Genomic DNA, 19,894 nt, shown 5'->3' with positions numbered 1-19,894 from the left:
AAATGATTAGATGTTGGAAGTACAGGTGGTAAAAACAAAGGGAAGAGATTCAGTAAGGAATGTGATCAAAAAGTATCAAATATAGGTGTAGGTAGAAAAGAAATACCCTAGTTAATCTATAAGTCTAGATTTTGTTAGAAGCAATATATTAGAAAGGACTGAAGAAGGTATGGCCAGTTAAGAAATGAAGCAAGTGACTACATGTTCAGGGTTTTGGTTCTTACAGGAAAAAGAGGAACACTGCAGAAGTTAGAAGAAGCAACAGAGGATTTTTGTTTTCATTTTCAAAATATTGGGCTTCTTACAGATAGCTGAAACATAAAAAAGCCGACTTCTCTACACCCAGTAGAGAAGATATAGAAGACAAGAATAAGGGACTAACAGCTTTGAGTAAATAGCCACGCATAGGGCACAGAGTGCAGGTGAAGGAAAGATTCTGCTGTGTAGAAGAGTAAGAGCCAGCGAATGATGGTAAAATGATGCAGTACGTGGGGAACATGGAAGGTAGTTTTGGTTCTTGTGGCCATTAGTAGTAAACGAAGTTGACAAGGAAGAGATGACAAATTGAAAAAGAGAATAAGAACGTTTATAATGACGGCTGCACTGAATGTAGAAAAAGAGGGAAAAAATAAATTCTAATACTGCTAACCAGAGCAGGCCCCAACCAGAATTGGATATTATAAATTTCTGATGGGCTACTTTTTCCAAGATTGGCCCTTGCATTAAAAATTTATAGATGAATTTAGGGAGAAATGGTCTTTAAACTACTACTCTTCCTTTACAAGAGCAGGCTATGTCTTTCCATCTATTATGGTCTTCTCTTACATTTCTCAGTAGGATGTGTCTTTTAATCTAACTTTCTTCGTTTGTAGCAATTAGTTTGTATGTACATCTTTGAGGTCCTTGAGCGACAATAAAATAATGAGCTATTCAGCAGCAATACAAGTTCCCATAATACCTACAAATACATTAAATCTTTCTGAAAACACACAAGCTTGATAAGAAAGGAGTCTTAAAGTGTACATGGGGCTAATTTTTTTGTATAATTTTATTAAGGTATAATTAGAGAATAAACTGCACATATTTCAAGTGTGCAATCTGATCATTTTTGATGTGCGTGTATGCCAAGATAACATTTATATCACCCCTCCACTTTCCTCATGCCACCCATAATCCAACCCCAACCCCAGGCAACCGCTGTTCTGATTCCTGTCATTGTAGATTATTGAATGTATCAATAGGTCATTCTTTTTTTTTTTTAATAGCCAAATTGTATTCCACAATTTGTTTACCCATTTACCTATTGATGGACATTTGCGTTATTTTTAGGCTATCACAAATAATCTTTCTGTGAATATTTGTAAGTCTTTGTGTGAATTTAAGTTTTTGTTTCTCCTGGGTGGCCAGGTTGTATGGTAGGTAAATGTTTAATTTTAAAACACTGCCAAATGTTCTCTAAAGTTGGATAGGCATACCTCAGAGATATTGCAGGTTTGATTCCAGACCATTGCAGTAAAGCCAATATCGCAATAAAGCCAAGTCACATCATTTTTTTTTGGTGTGCATATAAAAGTTATGTTTACACTATACTGTAGTGCATATAAAAGTTATGTTTACACTATACTGTAGTCTATTAAGTGTCCAGTAGCATTACGTATAAAAGTACATACTTTAACTGAAGTATGTACGTATAAAAGTACATACTTTAACTGAAAAGTAATGCTGTTGGAAAAATGGCATTGATAGACTTGCTTAATGCAGGGTTGCCACAAACCTTCAATTTATAAAAAATGTAATATCTGCAAATTGCAATAAAGCAAGGTATGCCTGTACGCCACGTAACATTTCCGCCAGCAGTGTGTGAGAATTCCAGCTGCTTAACATCCTTGACAACACTTGGCCAATATTTAAAATTTTAACCAATATAATATCTTTAATGGTATCTCGTAGTTGCAATTTGTATTTTCCTGATGACTAACAATGTTGAGTATCTTTTCAAGTGCTTATTGGCTATTCATGTATCTTCTTTTCTGCAGTGTGAGTACAAGTGTTCTGTTGATTCGGTAGTGTTTTAAAGGTATCTTTATGCAGACCCTAAGTATATGTAAGTATTTCCTTTTTTTCCCAGTTTTGAGATATAGTTGACATGTAACACTGTTTAAAGTATAATGATTTGACTTACAAACATCATGAAATGATTACCACAATAAGTTTAGTGAACATCTATCATCTCATATATACACAAAATTAAAGAAATAGAAAAAAAATTTTTTTCCTTGTGATGAGAACTCAGGATTTACTCTCAACAATTTTCATATATAATGATACAGCAGTGTTAATAAGATTTATCATACTGTATATTACATCCCTAGTACTTATTTATCTTATAACTGGAAGTTTGTACCTTTTGACCACCTTTGAATATTAACTTTATATCCAGTTATTTAGTCGAATACTTATTTCTAACAATTTTTCAGTTGATTTTCTTGGGATTTTCAGGTATAAAATAATTTAGAAAAAATACATAAGTAAACAAACAAAACATCCCCAGACTCTTCCTTCTCTGAAAAGGAAATTTTGAAGAGAAAAATATGTAGGCTCTGGATCAAGGAGGACTGGTTGGGTGAAAGGAAATTCAGATTAGCTAAAAAGACTTGCTTAGTTCCTCTCAAATTAAAAAAAAAATTGCTTAGTTTCTGAAGTAGATATACTATCTGGAGATTATTTCCTTTTGTAAACAAATTATTATTTGAGGGATTTCTCACCTTTGGGTCTGATTACCTCTTGACAGGGTGACTATCAGAATTTGAGGACTCAGGTAGATTGAGATTTGGGCAGCAAAGAGTTAACACTCAACACCAGTGATTGGCAACTGAGGGTGATTGTGTCCCTTTTCCTTTACAGAGGACATCTGGTAATATGTGGAGATATTTCTGATTGTTACGACTGAGGGGAAGGTGTACTGGCATCTACTGTGCAAAGGCCAGGGATGCTGCTAAACATCCTACAAGGCACAGATCAGTCCTCCAAAACAAAGACTTATCTGGTGCAAGATGTCAACAGTGCTGAGTCTGAAAAACCCTGACTTATACTAGGCTACCTTGTACAATCTTTTCTGGCTTAATACTTTAGGAGTTTGGAGCAGTCTAAGTCTAGGGATAGGTAAGATAAGAGGGTCAGAAATTAGTGAGTCTCAGGAGTGGGAGATGGCAGCAAAAAAGTATCCCAAGATGAAATCCCTATTGTAATACTAAATATTTTCAAAGGTACCTTTTTCACTTCCAAAGCACATTCCATCAATGCTTTCACACTTCCAACTTCACGCAAAGTCTTTTTACTATTTACATCTGCTCTCCAAGACAGATTCCTCAAAACACTTGCAATAACCTGCAAATAAATCAATTTTAGAATAATTTGTTTATAAAATTATTCATACTAGTTGCTTTCTTGTTCGTAATGTTAAGAGTAGAAATATATTAATAAATAAATTTCTTCTAAATGCTAATATAGTGCCAAAAGGAATTCCTACAATATAGTTATTTTCCTCTATTTTGGTGTTAATGTAGCCACAATTTAAACATGAGACGCTAAACAGTGAGCCACAGCTTAAATTAATCTAAATCAGGGTATTAACCCACTAATAGCCAAGAAAAACATTTGAAATTCTAAGCAGTACCTGCTGTAAGTCCTCACTTTCAGATTTTAGTTGGGCCACAAGTGCTCTCATGCAGCCTTTCATAGAGCATAGTGTAGCCTGTAAAATCAAATATTGCAGAGGGTCAATAATGAGGCAACCTGGAGCCATGCTTTATTTTTGACTAAACTTCAAATCCAGTTTCAATCATCTCATTTCAATCCTAACTAATGTTTTACCCATAAAAGAACTAGAACCAGATTACATAAATGAAAGACAAATACCCTCCTAATCCTTCGGTATTTGTTCTTTTCTTGGTAAACCGGAAAAATAAAATGAATAAATGATAAGAAACAATAAGCAAAGGGTTTTAAAGTCTTTTATTCGGATGGAACCAACACATGTATAACACTTGCACCAATCATCAAGATTTCCAGATTTTTGCTATCATTCCCAGGAATAGTATTTTAAATGTGATCACATAAATCCACTACTGTGTTCCATCTTTTGCCTTCGTTTAGGCATAAGACAACCAAATGAGTAAGGATATGCAGTGAGGCATGAAGTACAGGTTTTTGTTGGTCAGTGTTTAATGAGGAGAGTGACAAGAGAGTCAGTGAAAAGTAGTTTGTATGAAAGTAAAATAACTCACACCAGAGATATCGTAAGAAATGGATCTTATAAAACATACCTTGTTGGCTACATCTCCGAAAGTCAAGTTTGTCAAAGCCATTCCTGCATATCGTCTTAAGGTAATACTGTAGTGGTCATTAGTAAGTCCATACATTTCACAGTCCACTTGCAATAATTCTGCAATGGCCTGCAGTCCCCCTAATTTAAAAAGGGCAAGAGGAAAAAGATAATAATCTAAAATAAAACAAATGGGTACCAAGTTTATAAATTATTAGGAAAAAATCTCAAAGAATGAGAATATATAAATTTAATTTTGTCTTTAGAATTACAAGCTACAGAAAATATTATAAAGGACTTTTGTGTAATATACTTATAAAGTACAAGTGACAACTATTCCATTTTCTGCCAGTTTCTCCACCCTCCAGCCCCTTGCCTTACTGAGTGAAATGAACATTATACTCTATTTACTGCACATACACTGTATCTTGTCACGGATGAAGAAGGCTGTTTTCTAACACTAGGTCTTCCTGAATGCAAGCAGAAAAAGGTAACTTATTTTTATTATTAGGACTTTACAAACACTCTTCATTGTCACACACTGTGGCCTAATCACTTTAATATACTTTTATCTCCCAAATAATTTTTAGTATCCTTAGGAATACTAAAACTTCTAAATGAAACTGTGCATGAAGCAAAGCTTACTTTTTTTTATGAAAAAGAATGACCTATTCAACTTATTACTAAGCTCTATAAAACCATTTTTAATTTTTACTTTTTTAATTCTTACTTTTTTTTGATACTCATGAAGTGTCAAATACCAATACTAGGATTTAGTATCTTCTTTCCCCTTGATTCCCACCAATGGGTATACTTAACAATGCCCACAGTGGTCAGCAGTAGGAAGGCAAGGAGGAAAATGAAGGGAAAGGAAAGGAAAAGACATAAAGGAAGGGGTGGTAAAAAGACAAAACAAAACAAAAAGACAAAAGGTGAAGCAAAATGGTGAGGGAGTAAATAAAAAGAAAAATAAAAATGCATATGGAGGTTATTCAAAATATTACTCATCATCAATATTAATCATCATGGGACTGGAGACATTCTTTTGTCAGAGAAGTGGCTTAGACAGAAAAAGAGAAGATGAATATAAACAGGCAATTCTTGGATACTGTAAGTCTGAACAATCAGGTCATTAATCTGAAAGAGGATCGGTACATTTTTGTAAATGATCTAGAAGGGTCAGTATGTAGATGAATCAGCAAGTCTGCAAAATAGACCAAGTTCTATCTTGGGTCAAGAATGCCAGGCCAAGGGATTTAACTCTTGGAACATTTGTGTAAATCTTTATAACTAGCACCAATGACAGATGAGTTTGAATGTAGGTAAGTAAAAATTAATTTGGTTAAGGGAAATCCAAACCGTATTTAGGAAGATTTTCCTCCATCCACCCATGATGATGGGAAGATAAACAGCCAACGAAAAAAACAGCCAGTGTCTTTATGGAGCTTACAGATTAGAGCAGAGACAGCCATTGAACAACTAATTTAAGTGTACTGGATTGTGTAGAAGCACAGGGCAAGGTAACAGGTGAACTTAACCTAGATTGGGAGGATCAAGAAAATGGCTGAGGAAATAATGTTTAACTTGAGACTTAAAGGATGAATGAATATCTAAAAAGGGTGGGGCAGAAACAATAAGTAAGCATTTCAGGCAGATGAAACAGCATGTGCAAGGACTGCTGGGCCTGAAATATACAGCAATAAGGAGAGGGTCACAGGTGAGGCTACAAAAATGGGTAGAGGCCAGATTATGCAAGACTTTGTGTGCCTCACCAAGGATTTAAGGCAGGGGAAGGAATAATCAGATGTATGTTCTAAACAGATTCCTATGACTGTAGGCTGCAGAATGGATTACGATTGGAAGTGGGGGGACAAGTAAGACAAACTATGGGAGAATGGGAGAGATGACAGAGGCTTGCTTGGGGTGGGGATAAAAAGAAGAGCAGTGATATGAGATGTATTTAAGAACCAGAATTAAAGCATTTACGAGACATAGGGGATAAGGAATAGACTCATGGATGTCTTCTAAGATTCTGGCTTCAGCAAGTGGGTTGACTGGAATGCCATTTTCTGAGAAAAGGAACCCTGGAAGAGCCAGAGATTTGGGGATGGAGGAGACAACAAACTCAGTTTCTGTCAGCTGAGTCAGAAATGTCTGAAAAATCATCTAGGTGAAGATGTCAAATGAGCAGTTTGAAAAATGTGTGTAAACCTCAGGAGAGAGAACTTGGATTAAGCTGTGAATTTGAAAAACACTGTAATTGAAGCCATGGAGTAGAGGATACTGCCTAGGGAGAGTGGAAGAAAGCCTAGTACAGAGCTTCAAAAAATTCCACTATTTATTACTTCGGTAAAGAAGAAGGAACCACCAGTAAAAGAACTGAGAGTTTTGACCCAGGAAACAGATCTGGGAGTCATTGTTGACCTGAAGACAGTGGCCTTGTGTACTGAGGAGATCACCAAAATGTTGAGGATTATAAAGCAGACGATCAAAGCCAAAACAAAACATACTGTGCTTCATGCCTACATAAAATCCTGCCTGGCACAGCAGTATCTGTCATACTGGTTTGAGAAAGATGAAATGATCTAAAGAAAATCCCAAGAAGGCACCTGACTACTTTTGTATGGAAAACCCAAAAATCTTAGGACTTGATTCTAAAAACAAAGATTAAAGAAGGATTTGGTCAATGCCAATAAAACCATGAAGAACATGGCTAATGAAAAAAAGGACATTCAATAAAATTTAGTGTATCAGATAGAAGAGAGAGCCCTTTATGACTTCAGGCAGGTAAAAAGAAAACCTTCAGTGAATTTTCAGGCAAAGAATCTATACATTAAAACTATAAATGGATTCACAAAAATATGATGTGAATTCATGAGCAGTACAATAAAAAATAGGTTGCCCTAAGAAATATTAGGATGTTTCAAGGTAATGCAAAGGTCATGAACACATCCTTCCACATTTTCTTGGTGTCTATGTTAGAGAATAGTGGTCCAGATGAACCAAATACTATCTCCTATGGTATCTCATAACCTTACAGATAGTAGAGGATCAATGGCTTCAGGTGACATTTAACAAAATCCTTAATTTAAACTTATCAAAAAGAGATAATAGAAAGATGATACTTAATTTTTAAAAAGTATATTACTTTTCTTTTACTTGGTTTAGATAGTCACCATTAGCATGAAACACCTCATTCTAAAATAAATATTAGGGGCTCAGCATCAATATTCTATATATATTGGTGTTTCACAAAATTTCCCGATCATAAGAATCACCTGGGCCACTTATTAGATTTGATTCCTAGGTTCCCTCCTCCGGAGATTCTACCTTACTAAGCTTGCTTACCACGCACGGGCCAGAGAAATACATGGTTTGACAACTGCCTCTGGTGATCATTATGATCTAGTTTGGGAAACACTAATGCAAATTAACTATGAATTCCTTGAAAGTCAGGACCACGTCTTAATCATTTTTATACCTAGTGCCTAGCACAGTTTCTGGGACAGAGCTGGGAATTCATAAATGTATACATTACTGATACTATGGTCTAAAACTTGCAATACTAATAGGTGCAAACTTAAATGACCCTAATAGTTGTAAGAATTTTCTTCTCTGTACAAATGACGGTCCTAGCTGACTGGGCTTAGAAATTTCCCTTCATCAACTTGGGACTTCTTTCCTCCTTATTCCTCACTGTCAGATCCCTTGTGCTGTCTTAATCCATCTCCCCACGGTCCACACCACCTTGGTCCTTCTTGTGCTCCAATGCAAATTCAGAGGCTAGGAGTGAGAAGAAGGTAATCCCCTGTGGCTACACCCCCAGCAGTCACACCCCCAGAGGCCCCATCCTGCTCCTCACCTGAAAGCCCCTGCCCTAGCTCCTGTGATGAAATGCCCCGGGTAGCCTTCCTACCTGAAGAAGGAAGAGGAACAAATACTGAGTCTAGATTTTACTTGGAAATTCAGATGATTAATGTGTCAGTCCTAGTCTATAGTTCATTGGAACACAGGAACATTTATAAAAACGTTTGCGGGAGCTTAAAATTGGATTCGTTTTCCCGTTGATTCATTATTTTCCCCATTATTACTAGCGTTAAAAAAAAACACCCAAACTTAAAATTTCACCAATGCTGAGGCAGTACTGAGGAGGGGAGAACTCATAAGCTCGTACTCAGTTTCACAGGAGGCTGGGGGGGCATGGGGGAAGGAAAGAGAATCAAGTGGGCCGACTGCTAGGGCCTGTGGGAAGAAAAGCATGGCTGGAGGGCAGGCGGAAATCACAAAGTACACAGCCTCCCAAAGTGATGACTCTGAAGGAGACAACACTCATTTTTGGCCGTTCAGGTTCTCTGTGTTTAAGAGTGTCATGACTTTGTCACTTTGAAGATAAGTGATGAATGATAATGATGAGGGGTGGCAGGAATACACAGTGGGGGCTTGAATGAAATGTAACATAACCGGCACAAAAAGCAAGGGCACAGCTACACTAAGATGGAAACTCAGTGTATGGTTCTTGCTTGTGGCACGACTAGAGCGATCCAGTTCACATGAGAGGGCTCAGCGTGATGCAACTTATAAATACCACATGTGCAAAATGAACCTAGAAATCAAAGAAAAACCATTACATGAAAAATGGGGGGCACAAATGCAGGTTATATAAGGTTTAGAGTATGTGAGAACACATACCTAAGAGTAACCCTTCCAAATTAATGGAATGCTTCTAACATAAATCAGAGCATAATGCTTTTCCGTATTAATCAGTTTCAGAGATACCACGCTGCTTATCATGAAAATCCAGTAAAGTACAGATAACCATGAAGATAAATGAGAATCTTAATAATAATTCCTTCTGATGTCTTTCAGAAGTGACTGAGTTCAAGAATAATTACGTAGCCCCACGTCTCAAAACAATTCAAATTACCCTCCCCATCAACTGTCACCCAGGGTCTACCTTAACGATAGGGGCAAGAATGGACTGTTTAGTATTTTTTTCCAACCTTTGGCTAAGATTTTAGAAATCCAAGTTAGGTTACAAGGGTAGCAGTTTCTGCCACTTAGGACACTGTCTCCCCTGGAAACCAGAGTATAGTCATTTGCTACAAGGAGGAAGCAGATGGTAATAAAAGTTAGTGGCCTTATATCCTAATTCAACAATGATGAAAAATCTTTACTATTCTTCTGTGGCATTGAGAAACATTTTGTCTTACCAAGTTCATTCATCGCGTGTCTATGCTCCTCATCAAACGAAAGTTTCATTAGAACACACACAGCAGGACAGATCTGATGTTCAACAGGAGCTGGCACTGAAAGATAAAATTGACATAAACGATAATGCTTTGTTTTCTCAAAAGTAGTGACGTTTATTATACTTAAAAAATACTCAGGGCTCACTAATACATCCCTAATGCATAGCAGTTTAGTGAATCAACAAGTATTTGCTAAAGAGATGAATATATATACTACAAACATGGATAGGAAAATGTAAGGGCTTTTCTTGGTTCCATAAAAATGTCTACCTCTCATCAGCCTTTGACCAAGTCTGCTGGTCCCATGCAGGTTTATGCTATAATTCAAATAATAACTTAAAAATTATATTGGCTATATGAAACAATAAAAACATTTTGGTATAAAACTTTTTATTTACAATCTCTATTTAAACTTAAAGGCATGTGGCTGTATACAAATGTAGTATAGAAACTTAGTATAAACCTAGTATAGAAAGCTTACTATACAGATACCAGATAGTAAACAAAAATTTATAGACAAGGTGTCCAAGAAAATGCACCTGCACATTTAATACTATGCACAAAGTTTCAAAACCGTTACTTGAAATAAAAATTTAAAAAGCAAGTCTATTTTTCAGAAGTAATAATATTTATTCTATTTAACTTTTCTGAGAGTAGGTATTAAGAGCACAAAATGCGAGTCATTATATAATTGTGGACAAAGAAAACAATCCAGAAAGACAATGTTCTTACAGTAAAGCATCTTATAGTTCTCCTCATCCCTAGGACAAATAGATATAAAGGACATTTCTGCTGTACTCTATTCTTGAAAACTATTAAATTTTAAATAAATTCACTTTTATACCTACCTAAAAAAAATCTGCTAAATCTTTATAGATCATGTTCTCATCATCACTCTTTCTCCTACTCCCGAAATCAAGATACTGATACAATAGTCCTTTGTCATGTGTGTGTGGACATGTGTGTGTTCTTATTGGGTGAAAGGAAGGTCTTACCTTATATACTTACTGCTTTTGGTTCTTGCTACAGAAATGAAGTACGTTATGTCCCCAAAGGTCCCAACTCCCATGTTCCCTGCTCCTGAGGGAGAGGGGCTGGTGGCCAAGGGTTTCTCCCTGAGCAAAGAGCTGGGAGGCTGATCATCCCAGCAACTGGGGCCCCATGGCCTGAAGCAGGATGGTGCAGTAGGAAGAGCACTGGGCTGAGAGTCAGGAGATCTGACCTCTGATCCTGGCTCCACCACCCACTAGCTGTGAGGCCACAGGCAAGTCTTTTAGCCTCTCTGAGCCTCAGTTTCTTCATCTGTAAAATGGAGATGATATCTTCCCTTCCTACTTCACAAGGTTGTTGTAAGGATCAAATAACATATATAACACAGCTCTGTATCCACTGAGTAGAGTGATATGCAAATGTAAGAGATTATGGGTTGGTCACTAACAGCTGAAGGAACTTATGTAAAGTCACTTTCTTGAGCTTAATCTCAAGAGATGGAGGACATAATCGCTCAAGTTCTTTCTAGATCTGCTATGCTATGACTCTGTCTTGATTTTCTGTTCTTTTGTGGTTGCACTGTAGTACGCATAATGTTTTCCCTTGCTAACTTTTTCTAGAGAAATTAAGCTTTAAACTATGTTAGCAGTGTAGATGGCTAATATGAATTTCCCAGGCCTATTCATAAAGACACCATCCTAATTTAAAGTTTTCATTTCAAAAACTTTTACATTTGCTTTGTAACATGCACCATACGGAACATACTTGGATTTTTGTCCTGGTCCATGCCTTGTTCATGGGCTTCCTGCCACTCCCAACAGGTTTCACAGTAAGCTCGTATCTGTTCCAAAAGATGAAGGACTCGGATTTCACGCCTGCCTCTCTTGTCATCAGGCTGTGAGTGAATGATGTTGTGGAGTGCTGCACTGGCCCTGGCCCGAGCCTCTTTACTGCCCCGGGAATTTCCCAACAACACAGAGTCTTTGTCATTGCCATGTAAAAGCTGGATGAGGAGAGGAAGACATCCAGACTGTCGCATGGATATACAGCTGTCTTGGGAGCTAGACATAGCTAGCAAAGTTCGCGACATATCATCCTTATCATGAGTACCAAGCATTGACAACAATGAATACACCATTTCCACCTGTGGGCCAAATGAGTTTAGAAACAAAATTATGACTTTAATATCCAAAAGCCAACACCAATGAAGTGATGAATGGGATATTTATTGTAACTCATTAAAAACAAAAACCCCTTTCCAGGATGAAGTAATGAGCGTTATTTCAAAATCCATATAATATAATCATTACCAACTTGTTTATGAGTAATATTAGTAGTGGTAGTACATAGTGTTGAAAAAGAGAAAATAGGTTCTTGCATAAACCTAAATTGCTGTTTGTCTGGATCAGCTGGTGATAATCCACTGATTATGATGAATGACAATCAACTGATTTCTCTCTCTCTCTCTCACATCTCCACCCCCCCCCCCCCCCCCCCCCCCCCCGCACCACACATACCCACCCCCACCAACACACACACAGAGTCAAATGTGGTTTATCTAAATTCTTTACACAATTTAAAATTTTAATTTTTAAAATCTACAACCATAATCAATAAAGAGAAAATATTTTTCAGCAATTATTATTTACTAAGTACTAGCGCTCAGCAATTGCTAACCCTCACCAGATTATAAGTACAGTAAGTCCCCTACATATGAACAAGTTCCATTCTGAGAGCACGTTCACAAGTCCAATTTGTTCGTAAGTCCAACAAAGCTAGCCCAGGGACCCAACTAACACAATTGGTATTGAGTACTATACTGTAATAGGTTTACAATACATTCGCATCTTTGAAAGTTCACAACTTGAAGGTTCATATGTAGGGGACTTACTGTATAATATTGTTAAAGTTATGATTTCTCCCTTATACATGTAAACATATTCTGTTATAAAAAGAAGAATGCTCTGATCATACAGGGATACAAAGCCAGGATTCTTATTCAATTTCTTTTTAAAAGCAGCTGGTAAGCATCAATTACTCCCTGACCATAAATTCTAAGAATTTACTTAGAAGCAGATTAGAAACAGGAAACAGTACCCAGTTATCCTGCACTGTGATCAACCACATTTTAAAGTGAGAGCTATTACATAAAAGTAGAGGCTATTACATAAATGTATCATATCTGTAAATTAGTGGTTCTTAACCAGGGGCAATTTTAGCCACGCTGAGACATTTTTGGCAACGTCTTGGAGACATTTTTGGCAGTCACAACTTCGGGAGGAAAAGCTTCGGGCATCTAGTAGGAAAAGACCAGGGATGCTGCTAAACATCCTACGATGCAATGAGGAATTATCCAGCCAATAATGCTGAGGCTGAGAAACTCTACTCTAAATGTGTAGACACACACTACCCTTAGATATGAAAGTTTTATTAGGAAGGCAGTACAGAACTGTGGATAAACAGTCTTTCAAATTCTGACTCCACCATTTACAAGTGAGTTGTGTGACACGACCAAGTTATTTGAACTCTCTGAGGCCCAGTTGTCTCAGTTGCAAAATGGAGAAATTTACCCAGTAGGGTTTTCTTTGTGAAGATTAAATAAAATAACACATGTATGGTACAGTAACTGGCATTCAAAAATGTAGTAAGGTCTTAATATTATCATGCATAAATCACTTCAAAAGGAAATGGTATTCTAGCTGCCAGTTTTCATGCAATAGTACTGTTGAATATTAAACATTTTCTTTATAGTGAAAACTACTTGTTGATGTTGGACAGATCTGGGGTTGAATTCCAATTTATTTACATGACAGCTGTCTGAATCTTTTTTTGGCTTCAGTATTCTCATTTTAAAAAGAGGGGCAAGAATACCTCAAAGCGTTTTCGAGAAGATGAGATAATAAACATACAACTCCCAGCAGTTACTGGCATCCTAGCGGTCCCAAGTAGTAACTATTGTGAGTTATTAAAAGGATTAAGTTTCATATTAACAATACCATTGATACTCTAAAATTCATTTCTTAAATCGACATTAGTTATTTCAGTAATGCTTTTCCTAAGAGCCACTATATTATTAAAGTAAAGAAAGACTATGTAGAGTATGCTGTGAAAACAACTAGTGGAATTATTTAGATTTAACTGAAAATATACTGCTTAGTAATATTAGAATTTCATTTTTGTTCATATAATAGTAAAGCCTCTGGCTTTAACAATAATAAAATAATTATTTTCTTTTCAAACATACTATTCTCAAGTCCCCCAAAATATTTACTAACATCTAAGAGACCCTAAGAAAACTCACTTATCAGCAGTGAATAGGATAACATTCAATTTCAATAATTTTTCCATCCACTAAGCATTTATTAAACACTCATTATGTGCAGATTCTGTGCTCGATGCTGCAAAGGATAAAAAACAGTCCCTGTGCTCCAACTGTAGTGATTCAAAGGAGGTAGACAGACTGCATGGGGAGGTGAGAGGACCCTGGAAATCAGAAAATGTTTTGTAAAGAAGGAAAGCCCAAGAAGATTTCTGAAGGCTGGCTAGGACTCTGACAGTCATTTTTCGGTGGGCTGGGAAGTGGAGGTGTGTGCCACTGCAGGCAAGGCACAGAGGGAGAAGTCACAGGGAGTGCTCAGTGCTTATAATCTATTACCTTGGTTCCCAGATGACTTGTCAGCCTTCGAGGAGCAGAATGTGTGCTGCTAGAACTCAAAACACTGGCTGTTTCGTGATCTATTCGTGCAGTTGAACCCTAGAAATTAAGCAAATTATAGACAGTATAATTTAGACTATAGATAAATACAGCTAACTTCATGTTAAGGTACTCCAAATGAACTGTCTTTAGGGTAAACAGCTAAATATACCATTAAAATTGTGAACATTATAACTGCTCAAAATGAATATTTTTACCTATAAATTTAAGTAGAGTTTAGAGAAACACTGAAGGAAAAAAAGACAGTTGCAAAAGACAGTTAAAGTACAATGTGGAAGTAACCGAACACTGCAGAAATTCTAAGAGTAATATTCTTTCACAAATCAAAAGGCATGAAACTACATTCAGTTAAATATAAATTGACTGGTAGAAAGCTCCACTGAGTGACAAAATGCTCTAAATTACCACAAAACTAACTGTAAATTTTGTACAGACCAAGTTCTCCAGGAGCTCAGAGTAGAAAAAAGACTGCTTGAAACCTCTATTGGAGAAAGGCATGAAAAAATAAATAATTGCACTGAGCTATCATGAGCACTTAGTAAGAAGAATGCATAAAATACTGAGGGAAAACAGAAAGAAATAACTACTTGCTTAAGAACTATTAAAGACTGAATAAGATAAGTTATACTTAAAGGTAGGCCTTGGATTTTGGAAAAATGATGGAAGAGTCTGTGTAAAGGGATAAATATGGAAAGCATGCTAGAAAAGAATATAGGCAGAATACTCTCTGACATAAATTGTAGTAATATTTTTTTGGATCTGTCTCCTAAGGCAAAGGAAATAAAAGCAAAAATAAACAAATGGAACCCAACTAAACTTAAAAGCTTTTGCATGGCAATGGAAACCACAGACAAAACAAAAGACAACCTACAGAATGGGAGAAAACATTTGCAAATGATGTGACCGACAAGGGATTAATATCCAAAGTATATCAACAGCTCATACGACTCAGTATCAAAAAAACAAACAACCCAATCAAAAAATGACCTGAAGACCTGAATAGACATTTTTCCAAAGAAGACATACAGGCACATGAAGAGATGCCCAACTTCACCAGTTATTACAGAAATACAAATCAAAACCAGATATCACTTCACACCTGTCAGAATGGCTATTAAAAAAAAAAGTTTTAAGAGAAAATTACATTTGTAAATGTAACTGTAGAAAAAAACTGTAAATGTGAAATTCATTTAACTGTATATTTAAAATGAGTATGTTAGTCTTTCCTCAATAAAGATGACTTTAAGAAGTTGCAACTTGAGAGGTCTTTTTTATGTCTCCCCATATAAAAGCATGAAGACCCACTTATTCATACCCACATAGGGAAATCTAGGGTTAGATTAAGAATACTACAACAGGGTCTCAGAGTGGCTACCCTTTCTAGTCTCTACTCCTTCTGTGGGTCTGGATGCTTTATGCTGGTTAGCCCTCTAGGGATACTTCTCAATTTGGAGCAGCAGGTTAGTACCCCTCAGGGTAGGGAGAACAGGCAGCAGAGGAAGACATCCGGCAACTCTTCCCACTGCCACTAGCTACTGGGTGCTTCTATAATGGTATTTCAACTCACATGCAACCAAACAACAAACATTTACTGAGCTCTTGCTACTTTCTCGGTACAGTGCTAGTCACTAGGGATATAAATGAATAGTCCCATCCTCACTGCACACAGACTCTAGACAGGTTGCTCAACATGTAAATATACAGTAGTAAGTGCTTTGACAGAGGCCACATGCACACACAGGAATGGCATATACTCAGTCTTGGGAGTACAGAGTAAAGTGCTATCTGATTTTAAACTACGCGGAAGAGTTTAGATAATAAAAAGGAGGAGAGTTAGCCACAGGGCAGCCCAGACGAGGCAGAAGCATAAGCAAAGGTCAGAAAGAACGTGTGTGTGTGTGTGTGTGTGTGTGTGTGTGTGTGTGTGATAGAGAGAGAGAGAGAGAGAGAGGGAGAGAGACAGACAGACAGACAGAATCTGATTCACTGATTGATTTGGAGATAAAGAGCTTATTCTGATTGCAATAAAGAAGATGGAGTTGAGGGACCAAGACTCAAGGTAAAGAGAATAGTCAGGGGGCTTTTTAAGGAGACTTAGGCAAGGGGCCTCTCTTGTTCTACAGTAGAAGGGGAATGACTCCTTATCCTGAAGCAAACATACTGTCTTTTTTTTTTAATAATTAATCAATTTATTTATTTTTGGCCATGTTGGGTCTTCGTTGCTGTGCGCAGGCTTTCTAGTGGTGGCAAGCAGGGGCTATTCTTCATTGTGGTGCACAGGCTTCTCATCGCAGTGGCTTGTCTTTGTTGTGGCTCGTGAGCTCTAGAGTACAGGCTCAGTAGTTGTGTGCGGGCTTAGCTGCTCCATGGTATGTGGGATCTTCATGGACCAGGGCTCAAACCTGTGTCCCCTGCATTGGCAGGTGGATTCTTAACCACTGCACCACCAGGGAAGTTCCAAACATACCGTCTTTGAGGATACCTAAATATTTTTACTGTTTCTGGTAGTGAGGATCTAACACAATCCCTAACGATCCTTGTTTCCTGGTATTCACACCCTTATGTAATTGCCCTGCCTTTGACTGTGGGCTAGATTTAGTGAATGGCTTCTAGTGAACAGACTGCTGCAGATGTGATGAGAAGTCACTTCCAAGATAAGGTTACGAAGACTGTGGCTTCCATCCTGGGCACCCTCTCTTGTGCTCTCTGAGGGAGGCCAGATGCTACGTTGTGAAACGCCCTTTGTAGAGACCCTGGTGGCAAGGACATGATATCACTGGCCAACAGCCTGAGGACATGAGGCCTGCCAACAGCCATATGAGTGAGCTTAGAAGCACATCTTCCCCGAGTCGAGTCTTGAAATGACTGTGGCCCCAGCTAACACCGTGACTGCAGCCTGTGAGAGACCCTGAACCGGAGGCACTCAGCTAAGCTGCACCAGGATTCCTGACCTACAGAAACAATAATAAATGTTTGCTGATTTTGCTAAAATTGTCAAGCAGCAATAGATAAGATAATTAACACATTGTTTGAAACAAAAGAGAAATAAACTATGAAACAAGGGAAAACCCATGTCCACACTAAAATATGTTCCGGACATTCATTTCAGTGTAGATACCAAATCATCTTTAAGCTTTAGTCTCCGTACCTTTCTATACAGCTCCTTGATTTTGGGACACTCACCGTTCTGTTCTCCCAAACTCTCTAGCTAGAATCCAGATGCATTTCCTATAAGGAGATTCCAAGAGAACATTCCCATACCCACACTACCTATAGGCCTAGAACTCAAGCCCTGAGAATCTTTCCTGGGCCCTTTTATTATGGCTAGGCCTGCACCGACACCTTTCAGAGGAACCAGAGAAACGGTAACCTGCAAGAAATGGTACCTTCCTAAGAAGTATTTCCCACCTAACTCATGACTAAATTCTGAAGAAATGAGTGTCATTAACTCTCTCTCAAACTCAAGACCTATTAAATCAGCCATATTTTACATCCACTAAATCAGCCTTGCTCAGTGTTCAAAAACATAGTAAGTCCATAAACATATCATTTCCCACTCTCAGCCTTAAAACGTGTGTGAGACACTATTTCCTACTATTTTCTTTCCTATCCAAACTTCCTTGTGAAATTTAGGTTCCATGCTCCATAAATACCCACACCTCCTCAACTTTTCACATAATGCTCCTTTCATTTCATTAACTGAAACCTAGCTCTTATTGGACACCACCTCCCCCTGCAGCCCTCTCTCCAATATCTCATGTACTTTGGCGTCAGGAGGTAGCATAAGCCTATGTTTTCCTCACTCTTCAACATCACTTTGAAACTATTATTCCTCCACCTTCCGGTAATAGCCCCAAATCTCCTTGTGTTATAATCACTTTTCCCTTTCCCCAGTGCTATCACCTACTAACCACCCAATCACTGTCTTCAATCATTAAACAACTTTGGCACAAGGGTCACTGACCTCCTTCTACTTCAATTACTGCCACCATTCTGGGTAACTTATGCCCCATTCAAAACCGTGGTCTCTCAGTTCTCTGGTATCTTCAGTGATGTTTTTCTCCTCTACTCCATTTTAGTCACTGACATCTATGGCTGTATCCTAGACCATTTCCATCACCCTAAAATGTACCATCTCTGAATAATGCATTTAGTTATCTTGTGGTAACTCTGAAAACCTATTCTTCTGGCAATCTCCTTTAACCTTCCCCAAGAAAGTATCTTTAAAATAATTGGAATGTCCAGCGCATGGATGTCTCTACATACTCCACCTTGAAATTTTTCGTGGTCCATCACTTCCATAATTCTCTTGTCAGTTTTCAATATCTTTGCCCCATGGCTATTCCATCCCACCTGCCTGGAAACACTGCAATTGTAGATGAATCCAACTGTCTGTTTTCTCTACACCTTAATATGGACTGCTGAGCAGTATTTGAGAAATCTGAGCATGTGAGAATATCGCACAATTCTCCAGGGTACTGCCCATATAACATTTATGGTCACCAATACACCTGGGCCCTTAGTCCTCCATCTGTAATCCTTGTGTTTCCCTAGTCAGCTCTCCCTTCTTTGCTCACAGTGGCTATTTTGGATATGTCTCCTTTACCACAAATAATTTTACCTTCTAATTTACAGAGAAACAGAAGCCTTCAGACAAAACTTCCTCAAACTTGCTGCTACCAAACTGACAAAATTACCTGCCTCCACACCCATCTCCATCTTCTCCTGCTATTGCTTCAGAGGCACCCCTTCTGCTACCTAAGGCCCGTCCCTTCATGTGTGCTCTGGATCCTTTCCCTCCCCATTTCTCTTTGCTCTTTTGGACCTTCAATCTTTTTCTCTACTGGCTCCTTCCCATTACCATTCAAATATGCTTATCTCTCCTATTTTATAAAAAGAAAAATCTCTCAATTTTCTCTCAAATGTCTACTGTGTCAGTTAATGGCCTTTTCTCTCTTGGGCAGTTCACACTCAGACTTTTTGAGTTAGCTAAAATTGCTCTCTTCTACTTTTTAACCTTCCAATTTAAACCTCAACTCACTCCAATATCACATGGTAGAGAAGAAAGCCAATGAAACGGCTCTTGCCAAGATCAGCACTGAAGTTTTTTTTTTTTTTTCGCGGTACGCGGGCCTCTCACTGCTGTGGCCTCTCCCGTTGCGGAGCACAGGCTCCGGACGCGCAGGCTCAGCAGCCATGGCTCACAGGCCCAGCCGCTCCGTGGCATGTGGGATCTTTCCGGACCAGGGCACGAACCCGTGTCCCCTGCATCGGCAGGTGGACTCTCAACCACTACGCCACCAGGGAAGCCCTGAAGTTCTTTTTTTGGTGAAACCTAAAGGAAAATTTTCAAGTCCTTACAGTCAATGGTGTATATTGTTAACTATTTCCTCTTTTGGAACAACAATGTTGTTCCCTTACTTCGGGATTCTTTTAGCCCAGGTCTTCATCTTCTCGTTCTATAATCACAGGGGATATAAAAATCTCCCACACCTTGAATTATCACATTTTTCACCCTTCCCTTTGCTTCCAAACCCACTATCTAATAGCCTACTTGATATTTCTGCTTCATTGTCTCAGAATGAACATCTTGAAACTTAACATTTTTGAAACTAG

At 38.0% G+C, this 19,894-nt stretch overlaps 1 protein-coding gene across 11 annotated transcripts in view; it reads right to left on the bottom strand.

The window, feature by feature from the left end:
- Positions 1-19,894, bottom strand: part of APC (APC regulator of WNT signaling pathway) — a 148,779-nt gene that overhangs the window by 13,694 nt on the left and 115,191 nt on the right. For 3 of the 11 annotated variants that reach the window (XM_032625539.1, XM_032625538.1, XM_032625541.1), the window contains 7 exons: positions 14,219-14,317; positions 11,329-11,707; positions 9,535-9,630; positions 8,187-8,240; positions 4,326-4,465; positions 3,677-3,754; positions 3,271-3,387 (listed from right to left, as the gene is read on the bottom strand). In XM_032625539.1, coding sequence (XP_032481430.1) covers positions 3,271-3,387; positions 3,677-3,754; positions 4,326-4,465; positions 8,187-8,240; positions 9,535-9,630; positions 11,329-11,707; positions 14,219-14,317 — 963 coding nt within the window. The remainder of the gene's footprint in view (positions 1-3,270; positions 3,388-3,676; positions 3,755-4,325; positions 4,466-8,186; positions 8,241-9,534; positions 9,631-11,328; positions 11,708-14,218; positions 14,318-19,894) is intronic. The other 8 variants (XM_032625545.1, XM_032625546.1, XM_032625547.1 and 5 more) reach the window with 3 other exon arrangements.

Source organism: Phocoena sinus, chromosome 3 (assembly GCF_008692025.1).
Source record: "Phocoena sinus isolate mPhoSin1 chromosome 3, mPhoSin1.pri, whole genome shotgun sequence".
Lineage (NCBI taxonomy): Eukaryota > Metazoa > Chordata > Mammalia > Artiodactyla > Phocoenidae > Phocoena > Phocoena sinus.
The sequence above is the reverse complement of the archived record's forward strand: the minus strand, read 5'-3'. Positions and strand labels throughout refer to the sequence as shown.